The sequence below is a fragment of the Chelonoidis abingdonii genome, chromosome 8 (assembly GCF_003597395.2).
Source record: "Chelonoidis abingdonii isolate Lonesome George chromosome 8, CheloAbing_2.0, whole genome shotgun sequence".
Lineage (NCBI taxonomy): Eukaryota > Metazoa > Chordata > Testudines > Testudinidae > Chelonoidis > Chelonoidis abingdonii.
In genome coordinates, this window is record NC_133776.1 from 68,955,888 (window position 1) to 68,974,859 (window position 18,972).

The 18,972-nt window shown below is 38.6% G+C and overlaps 1 protein-coding gene across 1 annotated transcript in view; it reads right to left on the bottom strand.

The window, feature by feature from the left end:
• Window positions 1-18,972, bottom strand: part of DIAPH2 (diaphanous related formin 2) — an 854,113-nt gene that overhangs the window by 193,757 nt on the left and 641,384 nt on the right. The window contains 1 exon segment of the mRNA XM_075068735.1: window positions 2,636-2,771. Coding sequence (XP_074924836.1) covers window positions 2,636-2,771 — 136 coding nt within the window.

The window sequence follows — 18,972 nt, forward strand, 5'->3', positions numbered from 1 at the left end:
GCAAAGAGTCACACATGCTGAACTTCATACCCCAGACTGCTTGTCTAGTCCATGAGGCCCTGTCCCACCTCTTCCCACTCCTTCCCTGCCCTCATTCCAACCCCTCCCCCAAAGTCCCCACCTCCTCCCTGCCCCTATTCCAACCACTTCCCCAAATCCCTGCCGCAGCCCTGCCTTTTCTCCACCTCCCTCCCTCCTGGAAAGTCCTAAGTGCCGCCAAACAGCTGTTTGGCGGCAGGAAGTGCTGGGAGGCAGGAGGAGGAGCAAGGACACAGTGTGATTGGGGCGGGGGACTGGAGCATGGCTGCTGATGGAGTCGGCGCCTATGGCAGGCCACAGGAAATAACTCTGCAGGCCGCATGTGGCCCACATGTTTGAGATCCCGATCTAGACCATCCCTGATAGTGTTTGTCTAACCTGGTCTTAAAAATCTCCAATGTTGGAGATTCCACAACCTCTCTAGGCAATTTATTCCAGTGTTTAACTACCCTGACAGTTAGGACGTTTTTCCTAATGTCCAACTTAAACAGTATCAAAAGCCTTATTAAAAGTCAAGATATACCACATCTACCACTTTCACCCGCACATACACAAGGCTTGTTATCCTGTCAAAGAAAGCTATTAGACTGTTTTTACATGATTTGTTTTTGACAAATCCATGCTGACTGTTACTTATTATCTCCTAGGTCTTTGTAAATGGATTGCTTAATTATTTACTCCATTATCTTTCTGGGTACTGAAGTTAAGCTGACTGGTCTGTCCCTGGGGTTGTCCTTATTTCCCTCCCCCGCTTATCTCCCATTTACATTGCAATTAAGTGTGTGATTTCACAGACATATTGCTGGAATTATGATTTCAATGGAACAGCAGCAAAAAGAATCTAGGCTGAGAGGTAAACCACTTTTTTCTACAAAGCGAGAAGTTATGAAATAACTGCAAAAGGGCATACAGAATATTGCTAGACAAGTTAATTATATTAAAAGACTAACAGGGACTTACACAGTGTAGCAAACATGAAGAAAGAACAATATATGTCGCTAACATTTTCGTAAGTCCCAGTAACCAGGAGTTCGTCAATTTTTGGGTGCTTAGTTTGAGACACTTTCAAGTGGCCTCATTTTCAGAAAGCTATGCTGGCCATTTAAGATGTTTCAAGTTGGGCCACCAAACACTGAGGAACCCAAAGTCACTGGTCATATTTGAGAATCTTAGCCATATTTTTTTTTCCAGGCTTGCTATAGTGTGGAAGTCCCTAGTTAAACTCACTAGGAGACATTTTAATCAAACTGTGTTAAAACTATATTGGCAGAGTAGTTTTCATAGAAAATGAAGGCCAGTTACCATGGGAACTCCATTTTTTAGGATATCTTGGGCCTGATTTCAAAACTGAGGAGCACTCAGAACTCCCTGTGGTTCAATGCGAGCTGTGGGTGCTCAAAATTTCCAGAAATGAGGCCAAAGGTCTCTCCAGCTGGATACCCAAAAATAAAGGCTCCAAAAATCATTGATCACTTTCAAAAATTTTGTTCTAATATTTCTCAAGTATAAGGTATCCCTGAAAAAACTACCTTTCACTACAAATACTGTATATACTTACTTAAAATATAATGTTTTTATTTCAAACACTTCTTCCTAACTGATTGATCTTCAGTTTAGTGCTACCTCAATTCATGCTAATTATAAGGTTTATTGTAACATCATTCTGGCACAAAACTTATATATCTTGGCACCTTATATAAGGTTTGTCAAAGGAAAAAAAATCTATTATTTTGCTAGAAGTGAACCTGTCAGATTTGTTCATTAGGTTGAAAAGAGAACTAGTAGTCACATACTGTGCATTTTTATGTTTTATGATTGAGGAGGATTAGTTCAGTCTCACAACAGCACAAAAATGATCACAGAAGGAGAACAGCAACTGAAGTCTAAAGTAATCTCTTGTTCAATCTAATTCATATTTGTGTCTTCTCCTCTCAGTTATGGTGTCCAAAGGGATTGAAAGTAAAGCCTGCATTTTGCAGTCTTTTGGAACTTTGCAAAAAATAGATATTAGGAGCCAATTGATTCCTCCTTCCTCTCCCTCTGGGGCTCTCTCATAGAATGCCCTCATGAACTATATAATGTCATTCAAGCTAACTAGTAACCTCAACACATTACTTTTTATCATGCTTAAATGTCACTCTGTATTTAGGCTCGCAGCTGAACCAGATTTTTCAGCTCATAATAGTACTATTGGGAGAACATCCATTTATACTATGGAGCTTCCAAGCTCAAAAAGAAAGACTTTAGTTGCCACAATATCTAGATTATAGAGATATTTACATAATAAAATTAACAATAAAACAAGTAAAACTTTTTCTTAGGAGGAAATCCATATAAAAAGAAATCAATTAGCTGCAACAAATGAAAACAAGCCAATAATTTACCACAAAATGCCTTGGCAGAGACATTGCATATAGTGAGTGACAGATGCAGAATAACAGGAAAATCAGGTACGCCAAACCAACGTAGAAAATTGACACAAGAAAGTTTACTTGGCTTCTGCACTTTCAACACAGCAATTAAGGACTTTTCATACTAACCTGGAGGAGTCTTAACTAGAATATCTTTTGTTCCTCTACTGAAAATGTTGCCTTACCTTTGTTCATATCAATCAGCTGCTGCTTCTTCTGCTGCCGCTCTAGTCTCTCTCGTTCAGCTTTCTCTTTTGCCAGCTTGGCTCTCTTGGTCTTTTCCTCCATTTCTCTTCTCTTGTTGTTTTCCTTCAGTGCCTCCTGCATGAGAAATGTTGAAAATAGGATTTTCCCACTATTTATGCACTGTAAATTATGGAACTTGTAATTTAATTTAAAAAAAATATGGCTGTGTGTAGACTTCGCTTGTATTGGGGCTACAGTTTTGCTTCCTGAAGAGAGATTTATGTGCTTTTGATAGCATTAGGTAAATAACTTTATTTAGTCAAAACCTCCTGTTTCTTTTTCTATAAGAAAAAAAATCAGGTACAAATGAAACCAAAACATTACAGCTTGGGGAAGTGGAAAATTAAAGTTAAAGAATTACTGAAGGATGATATTTTCGGCAAGTGAAGCAGATTTCTACTTAGATTAGATACACTTAAAAGTGAGGTTTTGAAATACACAGTGCCTAGTAGACCAGTAATGAAATGAGGTGTTAATCTACTATTTTATCATGTATCCAATAAGGGAAAAAAAAGAGTTAGTACCTAATGATCCCGAACATGTAGCAATCCATACAAACTTTGGAGAGAGTGCAACATGAAATACTAATAGGTTTGAGAGAGATAGAGAAGATGATTAGAAATACTAAAATAGTTCTAAAACCTTGAGGATGGCAAGTGGCAAGCTGGAAGAAAGGCAAGTCCCCAGTGTGAAGGCACTTTAAATAAAAGTTACTACAGTTCTGTTGGTTTCTACTGCAGTTTAATTTACACTTTCTGAAATGTTCTGGTTGAGATTTTCAAAGCAGTCTAGGTGATTTAGATATACATCCTGCATTGACACTAAGGGAAGCTATCTATCTGAATTTCTTAAATTCTAAAATTTTCAGCCTCTTATGTCTGCTCAAACCACGCAAATGACATAACTCAAATCTACAAAGAAGAAGGAGCATACTTAAGGTAAAAAGAGCCCAACATGATTTTCGCCTACCTCTGCAGATCTACTCAAATTAAGTTCTGGGTTCTCCGAATGTTGGCAACTTTGCACCCACTTGTCAGCTGCTCACTCAAAAATCTCAGTGTGTTGTTCTCTGCTGCCCCTTACACATGGAATAACCGGGCCTATTTAGGCTCAACTGAACACTCTTACTTTCTGCACATTAATGACCTCATGAAGACCCATTTTTATTATGGTTAGAGCTGGGCTAAATATTTTTGGCGAACAGTTTATCTGCCAGAATTTGCAGTTTTGGTCAATACAAAATTTTTTATGAATTTATGTCGAATTTGCTGAATAATTTCAACTGAACCAAAAACTCAAAATGTTTTGAAAATGTTACATCAAAATAATTGTGGTATTTTGGGCTGGGGTCACGAAACCTCCTGATAAGGAGGAGAAGGTTGTGGTGGTGATGAGGTTGGCAGCCCCCTTATAATTTTTAGCTCAGTGGCTAGAGCACTCACCTAGAATGTGGGAGCCCCAGGTTCAATCCACCCCTCCACCTGCTATGGCAAATAAATTTGAATTTGGGTCTCTCACATTGCAGTAAAGTGCTCTAGCCACTGGGCTATTCAGGTGTGTCTACAGAGGGATAAAAAAAGAAAACGCGTGGCAGGCCTGGGTTCATTGATTCAGGCTTGCTGGACTGAAAATAGTGTAGATGTATGGGCTTGAGCTGAAGCCTGAGGTCTGGGACTGTGAAGGCTCCCATGACTCTGGCTCCATTCTGAGCCCAGATATTTACCCAGCAATTTTCAGAGCCAGAGCCCTGGAAACCCCAGTCAGCTGACCCAGGCTAGCCATGGCCATGTTGTGGGTCTGTTATCCTTGCGTAGATGTACCCTGAAAGAACCCACCCTATATGGCACCCTATTTAGTAGCAAATGACCTGTTTTATTCCCAGAGGTGCTAGGCACCCACCGATGTCAAGGGAATTCAAAGTTCAGAGCACCTCTGAAAATTAGACCTTAAAAATGGTATTTACGGCACCAAGTACACTGCTAAAAAGCAACAATATTTTGACAGAAAGAAAAAAAAAGAAGAAAACAATATTTTATCCCTTCTTTTTTTTTGGCCAGTTCTCTCTCTGCACATTTGATCACAACTGGCAAACACTTCATTTCATGGCAGCTTCACAAACTTCAATGAAAGCAAATCCCCATAACCTTAAGAAAAAAAAATGTCACAGATTAACAAACTAGTAGCCCAGCAACCACTGACATACTGTGGTTACATTGAGGGACACTCCATAATGTTTTATAGTAGGAAGGCATAACCTAGAAAGCAATCTGTAAAAGATGTATCTGAAAAATTACGTTTGGCCTGATCCTTCCTTCAGACAAAAGTCCTAACTGAAGTGAAAAAGCGTTCTGTGTGAATGAAGTATCAGGCCCATCATCTGACAAAATACACTGGCTACCCAGAATTGTCTTTGTTGAAAACTGAGCGGACAAGATGAGGGTAACTCATGGTAGAGAATGAGCCATCCTGAAGAAAAAAGAACGAGTGGCACTGAGATGAAACCAAAACCTATATCAAGATGAGAAAATAGGACACGTGACTAATCGAAGTCAATCCACCTGGCTTCTAATATTTGAAGTCTCTAATATTTTATTTTGTTTCAATACTTTCAGTGTTTTGAATGTGTCCATTTGTTATTTCTGGTCCTGGGAACCTGGTCTACTTATTAAGTTATATGCTTTATAAAGCAGCTTCTCCTGATCCTCTCTTAGCTTCAGTTCATTGCTCTCTTGCCTTTGGGCCTGTTATCCTCTCAAATAATTGTGTGGCATCTATCTTAGAATTTTACAATTATTGCTTATTTTTCTTAATCAGTTATTTAGGTGAATATTCTAAACAGAGCTGGGTAAACTATTTGAAACACAACACTTATTCAGCAAATTTAATCTCTTTTCTGACTAAGTTATTATTTGAGATTATTTACATTAATCAATGTTTTATACGAATATATCATGCGCCCTCCAAATACATGTTACCAACATTGTTTCATGAGTATTTATCATATGTAATTAATAATGTGTGCTTACTCACCATTGTATAACTAATTTTACCGGCAGGAGGAGGTCTGAAGCAAGTCACTTGTGGCACAAACATTTACAAGAACACATTTACAACTGTTCTCATGACCCTTTTGAGTGTGAATAACTGCACAAATACATATTCATCTGCGTTTTTGGAACATCATCTCCTTCCATTAGTATTCCCGAAAACACAAAATTGACTACACTTGTGTTTATATACGTCAATATGTACTGAGGCCAATATTGTCAAACTAAGGAGACACAAGTTAGTTTTCTAAATCCATATTTAGATATCTAAGGTCAGTGAGAATTGCACACGCTCACAACTTCAGAAAACCAGTCAGCCTATTTAGGTACCTAAATACAGTTTAGCAATGAAATCCTGGCCCACTGAAGTCAATGGTAGAACTCCCACAGATTTTGATGGGGCCAAGATTTCATCAAGCACCTTACTCTAGGACACAAATTTGAAAACTTTGGTAAGAGTGTATTTAGTAAACCCTACATCTCAAATTTGCCATTTTATAAATGAGCAAAAGAAGCAGGTTGGTTGAGTTTTTGCTGGTGTGGCCATTTGTACCTTTATAATGGTACGTTTCCTACTAGGCATGCCTATCGCTATTTGTCCTGCACAGGGCACAAAGGATAGCTGTCATTTTTTTTTTATTTACAAAATGGACTTAATATGGAGATCCTCACTGTACCTACACAAGCTGCATTAACTGCTCAACTTCATATTTTTGCCATTAGAAAATATCTTTTTATGACATCAAAGCCCACTACCAAAACACTTCAGTTTTGAACTGAACAATAACCTTCCTCATGAACCTTTTCATTTCAGTTTTTTACACTGTTCCCTTATTTCCAATATGTGTTCCATGTCTTGGTGAATACTTGCCTTCCAAGCTGCCATAAGCTATGAGCTTCTGGTTGGCCATGACCACTACTTTTTCATAGTTTCTTCTGGTTTACTCAACTGACATAACAGATGAATGTATATTATCATTCCTGCTGCTGGCTCTATCTAGAGTCAGCAAAATACAATCCAGAAAAAACATGTACTACTACTACTAGCCACAACACGTGATGTACTTCATCCGGTGCCCCAAATGCCCCAACAGCAACTACGTGGGGGAAACAAGAATTGTTCTGCTCTTGAATGAACTCACACACAGAAAAATAATACAAGATAAAACCATCCCTATTATCTGTGGGCCAAAATTTTTCAGAAAACTATCACTCCATATCTGTCCTCTCAGTTCGCATGCTCAAAGGAAACATGCACAACGTCATTAAAAGACGAGCCTGGGAAATTAAATTACAAAACTCTGCTAGACACCAAAAATCATGGACTTAATTAAGACACTGGACTTACAGCTCATTACAACAATCTGTAACCCACTCAACCTCCTTGTCCTATGACTGTAGAGATGTTAATCACCCATTTCACCTTGACTGGTCTCACAACATCTGTTAACTCCTTTTCTGTTCCACCTTGCATTTCGCTGTGACACTGAGTACCATTCCCAGACCCAAGGAAGAGCTCTGTGTAAGCTTGAAAATGTGTCTCTTTCACTAATACAAGTTGGTTCAACAAAAGATATTACCTCCTTGTCTATCTAGTCTTCTTGGAGCAACACTGCATGCACACGCACACACGTCTGTCCATCTTTCTGGCTAACTTTAAACAAATCTTTGCCAGCTATATATAAAACACATGCATTTTAGTTATGATTCATCTGCAGAAAACTCTGCATGCCAAGAGCTTAACCATAGGTAGGTGAGAAAGGGAGCCCTATGAATTTTTTTTACATTTTTCTGTGTTCGTCTTGAAAAAAATCGCCATTGTGAAAATGGCAAAATTGTGTGTTAATGGCATCTTCCCATCTGGCAGAGTAGCTATGCCAGGTGCTGGCCTGAGGAAAGTTAATAAAGGGAAAAATTCTTTCTGAGGATCTCAAACTTCCACTATGTCTAGTACCTGCCCTTTCTGTAGTTCACTGTTAGAGGGATTCTCTTGTGCCCGAGATTGAGTTAGAATCTTACATAGCTCAGGAGAAAATGGTATCAGTTTTAGTATAAATAGACTTTGTTTAAAGCAGTAGTTCTCAAACTGAGGCAGACACTTGTTCAGGGAAAGCTCCTGGCGGGCCGGGCCGGTTTGTTTATGCGCCGGGTCTGCGGTTTCGGCTGATCGTGGCTTCCACTGGCCGTGGTTTGCCGTTCCAGGCCAATGGGGGCTGCGGGAAGCGGCAGCCAGCAAATTCCTTGTCCCGCACCACTTCCCGCAGCCCTCATTGGCCTGGAGCGGCGAACTATGGCCAGTGGGAGCCACGATCGGCCAAATCTGTGGATGCAGCAGGTAAACAAACTGGCCCGGCCGGCCAGAGGCTTTCCCTGAACCAGCGGCAGCCCCAGTTTGAGAACCACTGGTTTAAAGTACAAATCTTTCTCATCTGGCCACCCCATACTTGGGCTTCTGCAAGATATTGGAAGAAGTTCACAGGCTTTAAAAACTAGAGAGTCAATTTTCACCTGCAAAATTTGTCTTTTAGAATTCAGTGATAAAAACTGCATGGATATGGCAAAGATTTCTTCCTGGCTGAGGACGACAAGGAGCTAGAGAAGGAAACAATAAAAGGGCCAAAACAGATTTAAAAACTTTTAAATCTTCACACTTTTTCATTTCTCCTTTTTCTGCTGGCCTTTATTCTGTTTACATTCTCCTTCAGACTACTGTGCTAAAGCTCTTTGCACCATGGTGTGTCATAAGCAATTTCAGGTTATCATTTTTTTGGGATATTGAACACCAGCCATGCCCTTTTCTGGGCAGACTGTAGGCCAGGTCACCCTAATTACTGCTTCAATGCTGGCAATGTTTTATACTTAGAAACTGCTTTTTAAAAAGAGAAAGTTTGTGTTACTACAATAGAGGTGCACAAGAACTCAAACCATATACCATCAATTGCCAATTGTACTACACAACTATGCATTGCTCTTAAAAAACAACGTATTACGTTAATAGTCATGTCACATTTAAATGTTGAAAAACAAAAGAAAATTCAGAATTATGAATAAAAGTCTTGCTGTGGATACCCGCAGTACATTTGTAAAAGCACTCATATAATTATATTTCCCTTTCAAAAGATCTGTAAGTAAATACAAAATCTCACACCAATATACATATGAATTGTACTTTTATTCAAAGAGACACATTTTTTGTCTTTAATGAAAAGGTTCAGAATTATTTTGTTCTACAAGGAGGTTTTGTCATCCACTTTTCTTTGTAAAAATGATCACTGTAATACAAAAGAAAAATAAGGATTACATTTTACAGAGGAAAATGGTAGGTATAAGAGATGGGCTGAGTGATCATGTTTCATGTGGCAGTTGTCTTCTTTGGGATTATGTTAAAAGCGGATTTCATTAAAGTGCATACAAATCTTTAAATGAAGTTTCCACTTTTTACCCAGGATGCTAGGACAAAGGGGTATAGGTGAAAATCAAAGAAAAAACAACTTTTGAGCAGATGTTAGGAAATGTTTTTTCATGCAGAAAGAATCATGAATGCATACAAAGGTTTACTCTTCAATGTTGTTGGAGCTAAAATATTTGTGTCATTTAGAAAACAATGAAATGCTACCATAGCAGGGACTAAAGGATTGAAAAAAGAAAAAAGCACTTAGAGGGAAAATGATATCACCTTTTAACATAAAGTGCTCATGAAGAATGCTATACTTATTTCCCCAGGTATATTAATCCTATATTTTTGTTACATCAGAGATTATGAAAAACAGTCTATTTAATGATCAGGATAAATGTGACATTAAAAAAAGATGGAAAACATTTAATTCTTTATGTATTTTTAATTCTCTATAGTCTGGCAAAATATTTGGGGAAGGAAAAGTGCAGATGGGAACAATAATTTCAGATTTCCCGTAAAGTATAAATATTATAAACAAATGATTCTCTTGAATTTAGCTAAAACCTTAATTATGAGCTATTTGATGGACTAAATATAACGCACAAACACAACTCTAAGTATATTTGTTGGTGCAGAGAACCAGACAACTTTCAAGTTAATTTTTTTTTTCTCACCACTGCATTGAAGATCAAATGAAAGCTCATTTGAGCTTATTTGTACAAATGACTCTCTCCTGGCAGAGAAACAGATTCATCGAGGAAAATTATATGTTGTTTAAGGAGCTAGTTGAAGCAAAATGTGACTACATGTTCTCCCTTGTGTTTATTAGGATTCACTGAAGTAAGCTTCTTTGGTTTAGCATAGCCAGCTTACTGCTCAGTTTCCTTAAGAACCAAATAAAAAATTAATGCATCACTTACATGCTGTACATATCTTGAGATCTGACAGACAAACAGATCTTTGCACACTAACACAGTTGTGAATAGCATATAAAGATCAATTATTAAAAAGAAGAACAAAGAAACAGATTGTAGTGTGCAAATCTCCTTGGATATTAAAGATGCAGTTAGTCACAAAGCGGTCATGCACTGATAATGAAGGCTAGCTATGATCCCTAAGGCCTTCCTTTAAATTTGCCTTACAACTGCAAAAAACGCAACCTGAAGTTGTAAGAAAAAAAGCCTCTCGTCACAGCTCATTTGAATGGTGAACTTTGATTAACTGGAAATTAATCTATAAACTTCAGGAATGCAAAGATGTTCTAAGTCCAGCAGGTTGTTCACTTAAGTGCTGCCATACAAAATATGTTCTTTTTCTCATTATATATCTGAGTATTCATTACCTCTTTGAGATGAATGACAAATTCAAATAAAATGTTATCAAAATAACAAAGGAAAGGAACCCTGAAACATGACGAATCACAGTAGTATAAAATATAGCAGGCAAACCTTGTGCTTCCCAGTGCTTGAATATGAAACAATAAGAAGGGTAAAAATCATTTTAGCACTCATGTGATTCAATCTTGTGGTTCATGCATCAGAAGCATGTCTGATATGGCACTTCTGAGGGATGTCATTAGAGATTATGACTCCTGGCAAACCGCTACTGTGGTATACTCAGTGGGGGGATGGGCTTTGCTAACCATCTTATCAATACCACAACGTAACTCCTAAGAAGTCAATCTAGTAGACCTGTGTTTCCCAAACTTGGGACGCTGCTTGTGTAGGGAAAGCCCCTGGCGGGCGGGGCGGTTTGTTTACCTGCCATGTCTGTAGGTTTGGCCGATCGTGGCTTCCACTGGCTGTGGTTCGCTGCTTCAATCCAATGGGAGCTGCTGGAAGTGACATGGGCTGAGAGACATACTGGCCGCCGCTTCCAGCATCTCCCATTGGCCTAGGGCAGTGAACCGCGGCCGTGGCAGCTGTGATTGGATGAACCTGCAGATGTGCCGGGTAAACAAACTGGCCCGGCCCACTAGGGGCTTTCCCTACACAAGTGGCATCGCAAGCTTGGGAAACACTGTAGTAGATTAATGCAACAGTGGTCTTCAATGTATAATGAGATGAGAGTGGATAAAGATCAGAGCTAGTAACAAAAATCAAACCATGCTGTCTGTCCTTTAACTTTGTATAATATATTTATGTGCTGTACATTTGAAAAAACTACCTTTACTAAATAGATTTTAGGAGAACAGATTTTGGACTGCAGCCTTATTGCTACTTCCATCCAAATATTTTAAATCAAAATCTTGACCTCATAATTGACATTGAAAGCCTTCATACAGATAATTAATGGAAGATTTGAAATGAGTAGTTACACTTCAACAAAATGTACTCATCATTAAAAGTAAAATGTTAGCAAACTGGCTACACAAAGATTTTTAGTTCTTTTCCATTTTAAGTTAAAGATACGTAACCTTCATGCAGTTTTCTAATGAGCCATTAGCTGTTTTAATTTCATTTATTTAGTTTATTGTCAAAATACAATACACAGCCACAATGATCAAGCCAGGTGAATAAAAGTAAAACAAAAAGAAAAATTGGAGAAAAATAAAGGAATACAGAGCCATTCAGGTTGTTGTTTTAAATCTGACCTATTAATGTAGTCATCAAAAGTAGCTACTCTCTGATGTCAATTAAATGAATTGGTGGCCTTAGTTTAGATTCTACTGGACAGAGATCCATAGCATAAAATCTCAGCACAGACTGAAAGTACCATAGCAACTGAATTACTCTCTCATCTCAGAAAGTGGTCCTTCTGGGTCAGGATGGAAGCTCATTGGTAGAGCAGTACACAAAAGCTTTGATTGTTGAATGTCTACTTTGCTTGTGCAGAGAGAACTTAACAGAGCTTGCCAGCACTGTATTCATTTAAAACCAAGATAGAATAATACTGTACAATCACTGTCTAGAGTGAGAAGCTCAAGTGCAAAGATTCAGAAACCTTGGCACATCTTGGCCTTGATACTGTGCATTAAAAATGACTCCCAGGAAGAAAGTTCTCTGTTAAAAAACCTTCAGGAGAGTTAATGGTGAAAGTGAGAACTGCCAAGAGTTGCAAAGAAGATTGTGCAGGATTGATGTAAGTTAATTGATGCCTACATAAAGCTGCAGAGAGTAAAGAGGAAAGGATGATACAGCAGCCTCTATTCATAAGAGAATTGATAGAGGTCTGAAGGAACTGGTGTGGAGTCGGGCAATGTTTCTTTTTTATAATTTCATTATGATTTTTTTAATGTAGTATAACATTGGCCAGATTAATTTTTCATTGTATTTCAGTTATGATCAGCTGTGTTAAAATCTTTATCATTTTTTAGCTGCATGTTCTTTTAGTAATACATGTACTAAAGTGTAGAAAGGATCAGCAATGCAAGTATGAACACGGGATTGGTCTTTCAATGTACTTATTAATCCAAGTGGCTCCTGCTGGATTCATATTAAGACACAAAGCAATTTTATGATTCTGCACACAATCTTACTATATGGCTCCACACTAGTGACTAAACATGTACAGTGGCAGAGTAAGCCCAAATAGCTCTGGATTTCATCTCACCAAATAACTCCCACCTGGCTCCTTGTCCCTACCAATACTAGCTCCTTCACTTGAATCCCTGGGGCAGACCTCATGCTAGCTGATAATGGGATCCCATTCAGAAGATCTTTTGATCTAAATTTTATGTTGAATGAGTCCTTCTTAGCTGAAGGCTTTGTCAGCAAAAATTTGGAACTTTGTCACCAAAATTTTTGTTGCTTTTACTGTTTCATCAGTAAAAGTTTTACTGATGAAAAGTGCCGCTGTGAACAGTGCTCTGTTGGCAGGAGCAATCTCTTGTCGACAAAGCCGCTGCCGATTGTGCAGGGTGGAATTTTTTTGTTGTCAGGAGAGCTTTCTCCTGCCAACAAACAGCAGCTACACTGCACGCCTTTTCGCAGCTCAGCTGTGGTGGCATAGCCGTGTCGCTAAAAGCAAGGTAGTATAGACAAAGCCTAAGTCTCAAATTTATGGATCCTGTCTCAACCATCCGCTGCACCTGTGGCCTCAGGGCAGTAATCACCACATCCCTGGGATCTCTCTTTAAGAGAAAGGCCACCCATCTTGTGATTATATCCTGAATATGACCTAGATTTGGTCCAGATGATGCTTACATAATAGAAGTAATCACTTTTCCCCCCAACTATATTAATAGTTTACTGTCCCTGCAATTCCCTTCCCACAGGTATTATTTCTTTATTTATAAAGAAGTTTTCTGGCTTCTTCCTGATTCCTCTATTTAAGATTGCCATTGGGAGATTTTAACATAAATTTTGATAAGCTAGATAAGATTCACTAACAAGGAGATTTAAGGAGCTTACAAACACATTGGAATTTTTGTGGCACACTATTTTCCGACAATAAGAATAACTTTTCAGATTTAATTTCTTGCACTGGGAAATTTTGGTGAAAAACTATGTATTCCTGATTATTCTACTGTTTATTTTTCCATACCTTTCTGCAACCCTTATGCAGGCATCTTTCAGACTACTCCATTGAGCCGTTACTTTCTAAGCATTCTGAATACGGATATTTAACCATACCATAATAAGCCAGTGGGCAGATCTCTACATCTCAGTTTGGTCTCAATTTATTTATTCAATTCACCAGGCATTCAAGACATGTAATAAGCTTGGTCAGCTTGGTCAACTTTGTTTACTAAGGTAAAGGGGTGACTTGAGAACATGTTATAAGTTCCTACATGAGGAACCAAAATGGACTCTTCAATCTCGCAGACACAGGTATGACAAAATGTGGTGGCTCGGTGTTAAAGCATGATAAATCTGACTGGAAATGAGGTTAATTAATCATTGGAACAATTTATCAAAGTCTGTGGTAGCCTTTCCATCATTGACAATTTGAAGGTTAAGACTGGATGTTTTTCTAAAATAAATATGCTCCAATGTAAATAAGAATAAATTCATGGAAGTTCTATGGTCCGTATTGTGTAGGAGGTCAGACTAGATGATCACATAGTCCCTTCAGGCTTTATAATCTATGAACCTGTTAGTAGTCACGGTAGTATTACCATTGCCCCTAGGATCACCAGTAATGGATCAGGACTCCATTGTGCTAGACAATGTACAAACACAGACCATATTAATTATTATTATCATTACCACTACTACTACTATTATGGACCCACTGAGAATTGTACTCATTCATAGAGGGCCTGGTACAATAACCCAGGAAGAAAGGGTCTCTGTGCTGAACAGCCTGCAATTTCATTTGAAGCCATGTATAGCAAGTAAATGCAACAAACTAGAAGGAAGGATGACAAGGTTAACTGAAATGGCATTTGTGCTAAAATATACTGAAAACTACCATGCTGAAAAACATTTTTCTTGTGAAGGAAGTTAAACAAATGCTCAGTTTCCTCCATTTTGAAGTGGACAAGAGACAACTTCATGAAATCTGGGAACACCTGGGGTATGTGTGTGTCTGTCAAGTCGTTAACAGTTAATCGTGCTTTACATTTTGCTGGAGCACAAAGAACAGCTTTTGTACCACTGAGTAACCTTAAAGTGCATCCTCCATATGCTGACTGATTGACAATCAATGGTCATTGTTGATACAAAACTACAGCTGAGTTTTCTTCTTTTACAGGAAACCATCCATCTACACTGCCAATTGATAAACTGCCCATATCTGCTTAAATGTTTACTCAGTTTGGACTATAAACTGTGCTTCATGTCTTCACAATCTAATTTAAAGACTTTATCTCTTACTCAAGCACAAGCAGGGATACTTGGGTTCAGGAAAGCAGAGTTGTTGTTGAGACACAGACTACCAGACATTATTTACTCATATGGAAAAAGAATAAGAAAAAAAGCTTATCTGAAACTTGCGACAGACAGGCCATTAAATGCCTGTAATCACCTTTTCAAGTTCAGTCCAACTTTTTTTTCTGGTGGACATTCTGTTTTCAAATATTAGTTTTAAACCTATCAATATGTGCTTGTAAATGTATCTGCATAAAAGGCTGAGCCTGCAGATCATAAGCCTTGTGAGTCACCCTCCTTATTTTGGGAGTCCTTCTCTAAACGCCTAGGTAAATAAGATCTAATACAGTTTTGAGGGGTTTCTGAAGGAATACCTTCAGAGTTAATTTGATTGAAAACAACCATGACATCTTTGTAAGAGTAGAGTTTTGCTTAACTAATTCACTGGAATTCTTTAAGGAACTGCCAAGACAGACAAATTAAAACAAACTGAATGTTAGGTATTTAGAATGCAACCCAAGCAACCTCAAAGTGGTGACTTTGCCTGAAATGATGGGAAAAAAGGGGTTGGGAGGAGGTGGCAGGAAGCAGGAGAAGGGATCAGCTGAGTGCTTGTTGGGCCACTGCAAGCCACTGGTTCCTGTGCCTCTGGGGTAGGTCACAAAAGCCCTGTTCCTCCAGTCTAAGCCCCCTTTCATGCCTGAATTTACAGCTCTCATCTTTCCATCCATGGGATTAGTACAGGCTGGGATTTTTGTCATCTGCTATTGGCATTGGCACTGGCATTGCGCTAGTGACCTTTTTGAGAACTGGGAAGGAATTTGTCCCTCCGCAACAAAGTTGCGATGGTGAGGTGGGGTTTTTTTGCCTTTTCCACAGCAGCTCAGGGACCCAGAGAGGTAGGTCAGGAGGTTAGATTCAAACTGCCATGACTGAGCAGGTGTCAGGTGTCCAATGCAGGTACTTGTTCCACACATTAGCGTCCAGTTCCCTGATAAAGCAGAATTCATGGCAGACTTAGGGAAAGGCATCCCCTAAAGAAGCTGGTGGGTGGGGTTAAGGCTCTTAATATTTGACACAGCGAGGAGACAATCCCCCTTCCTCAGCCTCTTAACTTTCATAAGAAGGGAGGATGGAAGAGTCCCAGCAACGGCCTGGGACTAGGTCTGGAAGAGTGGAGAGCTAATGGCAGATCTCTATCAAGTGGAAACAATTAAGAAAGGAATCATGACCTGCACTGTATGAATTGTTGCTGGTAGTTCCCAGATAAGTCTAGTTTATCAAGGTGTGGCCTAATTAAACCATGTTCTCTGCATCTTCTGTTTCTTCCTGCATGTCCAAGGCAATGTCACAGAGCATTTGATAAGAATTTGGTTGGCTAAAGTAAGGATCCATAGTAGAATGGAGTAAAATGATATCTTACTTAACAAACTGAATTAGTATTAAAATTTGTTAAGTGTCCCAGGCTGCACTAAACAGAGCATAAAAGGCAGTGCACTTGGCCAAGGGTACTTACCCTGATCTATGGTTCTGCTATAAACCAAGAATAAAGGAGACTGAATTTACCCTCATTAGAGAAAAGACTAAATCAATAGTACTAGAAACTAACGTCTCTTCTGTAAAACATCTGTGTAAAAATGGCACCTTCTTACTCAACAGAACTACTCTCTAATAATTTTAGTCCTGTTTACGTAGAATTGCCAACACAGCCATTGTGAGGACAGGGAATCAGTCTAAACCAAGAGAGACTGCAAGCGAAGAAGAGACCAAAAGGGATGACAGGATGGGAGAGTGGTCCTGAGCATTCTGAGGTAAAGGCTATTTTGCCGCCTCCTTAATTTAGTATTTTCTTCCTTCTTCCAGGCAGAAGAATCAGAAAAGGGGAAGGCATTGTAAAGGGGACTGACCCTGCCTACTCTATGCTTTCAGCAAGAAGAGGAAAAAAAAAAAGATAAGGAGAAGGAGTTGCAGGCATAGCTTTTGTAATCAGAATAATGGGCAGTTCTCTTTCTAGTTCTTGCATCTCTAGATGTAACCATAATACCTCCATGTAACATCATGACCTGTGGGGAACAGTTGATTAGATTACTAGGCAGGTTTGCTGTCAGTTTTACTTGACTAATTGCAGTCATATGGCTGACAACCTTCCAGATTTAAGGTAGTCCCTTAACTGATGGCCCTTATGACTAACTATACAGTGTATTTTCTACTGTTATAATCATCACATAACAGTACCAAAATAACACCACCTTTCAAGCACAAAGCTAATCATGTAGTGGTAAAACTACGTAAGAGAAACAGACAGACATTTTAATGGCAACTTGGTATGTGGAGGAGGACAAGTGATTCAAAAATAAAGCTGTAAATCAGAAGAAGAGAAAAACAAAGAAACAAACAAGGCATGCTTGTTAGGCTAAGTGCCCTTTTCCAGAGCACCACGTCCTTCTGTCCGAGAGCACGGAAAACATTTTGATAGTAATCAATATCTGTAGCAGCTCACAAAGCAACTGAGAAAGGTCACCCACTGCACCATCCCACATCCCCTCCCTTTTAACTTCCTTTCTTCCTGATGCTCAGGGATAATGCAACAACAACTTATTTATAGGGAACATTTTGCTGAAAAATCATATGTGAAGATGAACTGCAAGACTCAATGAAATTTTCTCTTATTTTCCAGTCACTCATATACTTTGATCACGACAATGAAAGTTAGTTTTTGACCTAACATTAACTGTTTTGGATTTTAAAAAACTCTGTAATATCTTGTCAAGTATCGTCATAACTTCTGAAAACCTAGAACAAATCTGACTAGGAAAAGAAATAATTTTTTGAACACATTTCATTTTTAGATGAGACAAAAAAAGCAACATCCCTAAAATGTTGTTAAAGATTAATTTATCCATTTAGGCCCTTTTTTAATTCGCTGTGGAAGCTTATGTCTTATTAAAACTAATTGAAGCATGTGTCTTATTTAAATTAGATTTATTCTAAGTTCCTATCATTAAATATTATTCTTCTTTTCTCTGAAAAGTATGTTTAACTTTTGATGAAGATAACAATTAGAGAAGAAAAAATATGTGTAGCTAATTCTGACCCAAAGTAACCATAATTTGCTTAAAATAGAAAACAAGGGTTGGTGGCTATTTTCCACTCAGAAATAAACAATCTAATTATTCTTTTTAAAGTACTCATTGAAACCATTCACTTTACACTTCTCTGAAGAAAACAACATGAGTTAGCCAGTGAGACTAAATATCCTGATAACATTAAAGTAACTTGACTTTAGTTGCGTTATTCTTATGTAAATTATGTTGAAGTCAATCCCTGAATATTTATATGGAATGTTCACAGGGAGCATTTAGAACATATTTTTTACGTCATTTAATTTTGACTTTTCTTTTTGCTCCACCTTTAAGAACATCCTGGTGGGCTATTTGTTTAGCCAGTTTGGAAACTTACTAAATGATCCATGAAACCCTGCAACAGCGTAAAATTGGAAGGGAGTTATCATCGTCTGTGAACCAGAACACTGCAACACAAAACTGGCTATACCAACTATCAGTAGTCTATTTCTTTCAGTATCCTGTTTCTGACAGAGAAAGATATTGTAGTGGAAAGGGAGAAAAAAACACTAGGTCGACAATTATATAATAACTTAAACATTGGGAAGTTTCTTCGCAACTGTAACAGAGTGCTAGGTAGGAAGACATGAGTCAGTACTCTGTTCAAAGCAGCTCCAATCAGGCATAGCAGATTGGAGTTTAGGAGGCAGACCTGTGCCTAATTTGTGGATGGGGTAGGGCAGAAAGTCTAATTAAGCCATTAGCGAGAGCAAACAAATAGGCACAAGAAGAAAATGGAAAGGGGGAAAGCAGGGAGCAAGAGGGAAAGAGACATTACAAGCAGAGGGAGAGCAAAGGCGCTAGGTATGCTGTGAAGGCAGTGAGACTCAATAATATACAAACTGCACAGGGTGTTGAACCAGCACAAGGGTTTCTGCGTGGTTTGCAGACTGAGACAGAAGTGGCATCAAAGAGGCCTTGTTACACCAACCATATCGTTTATTGTATGGCTTATGT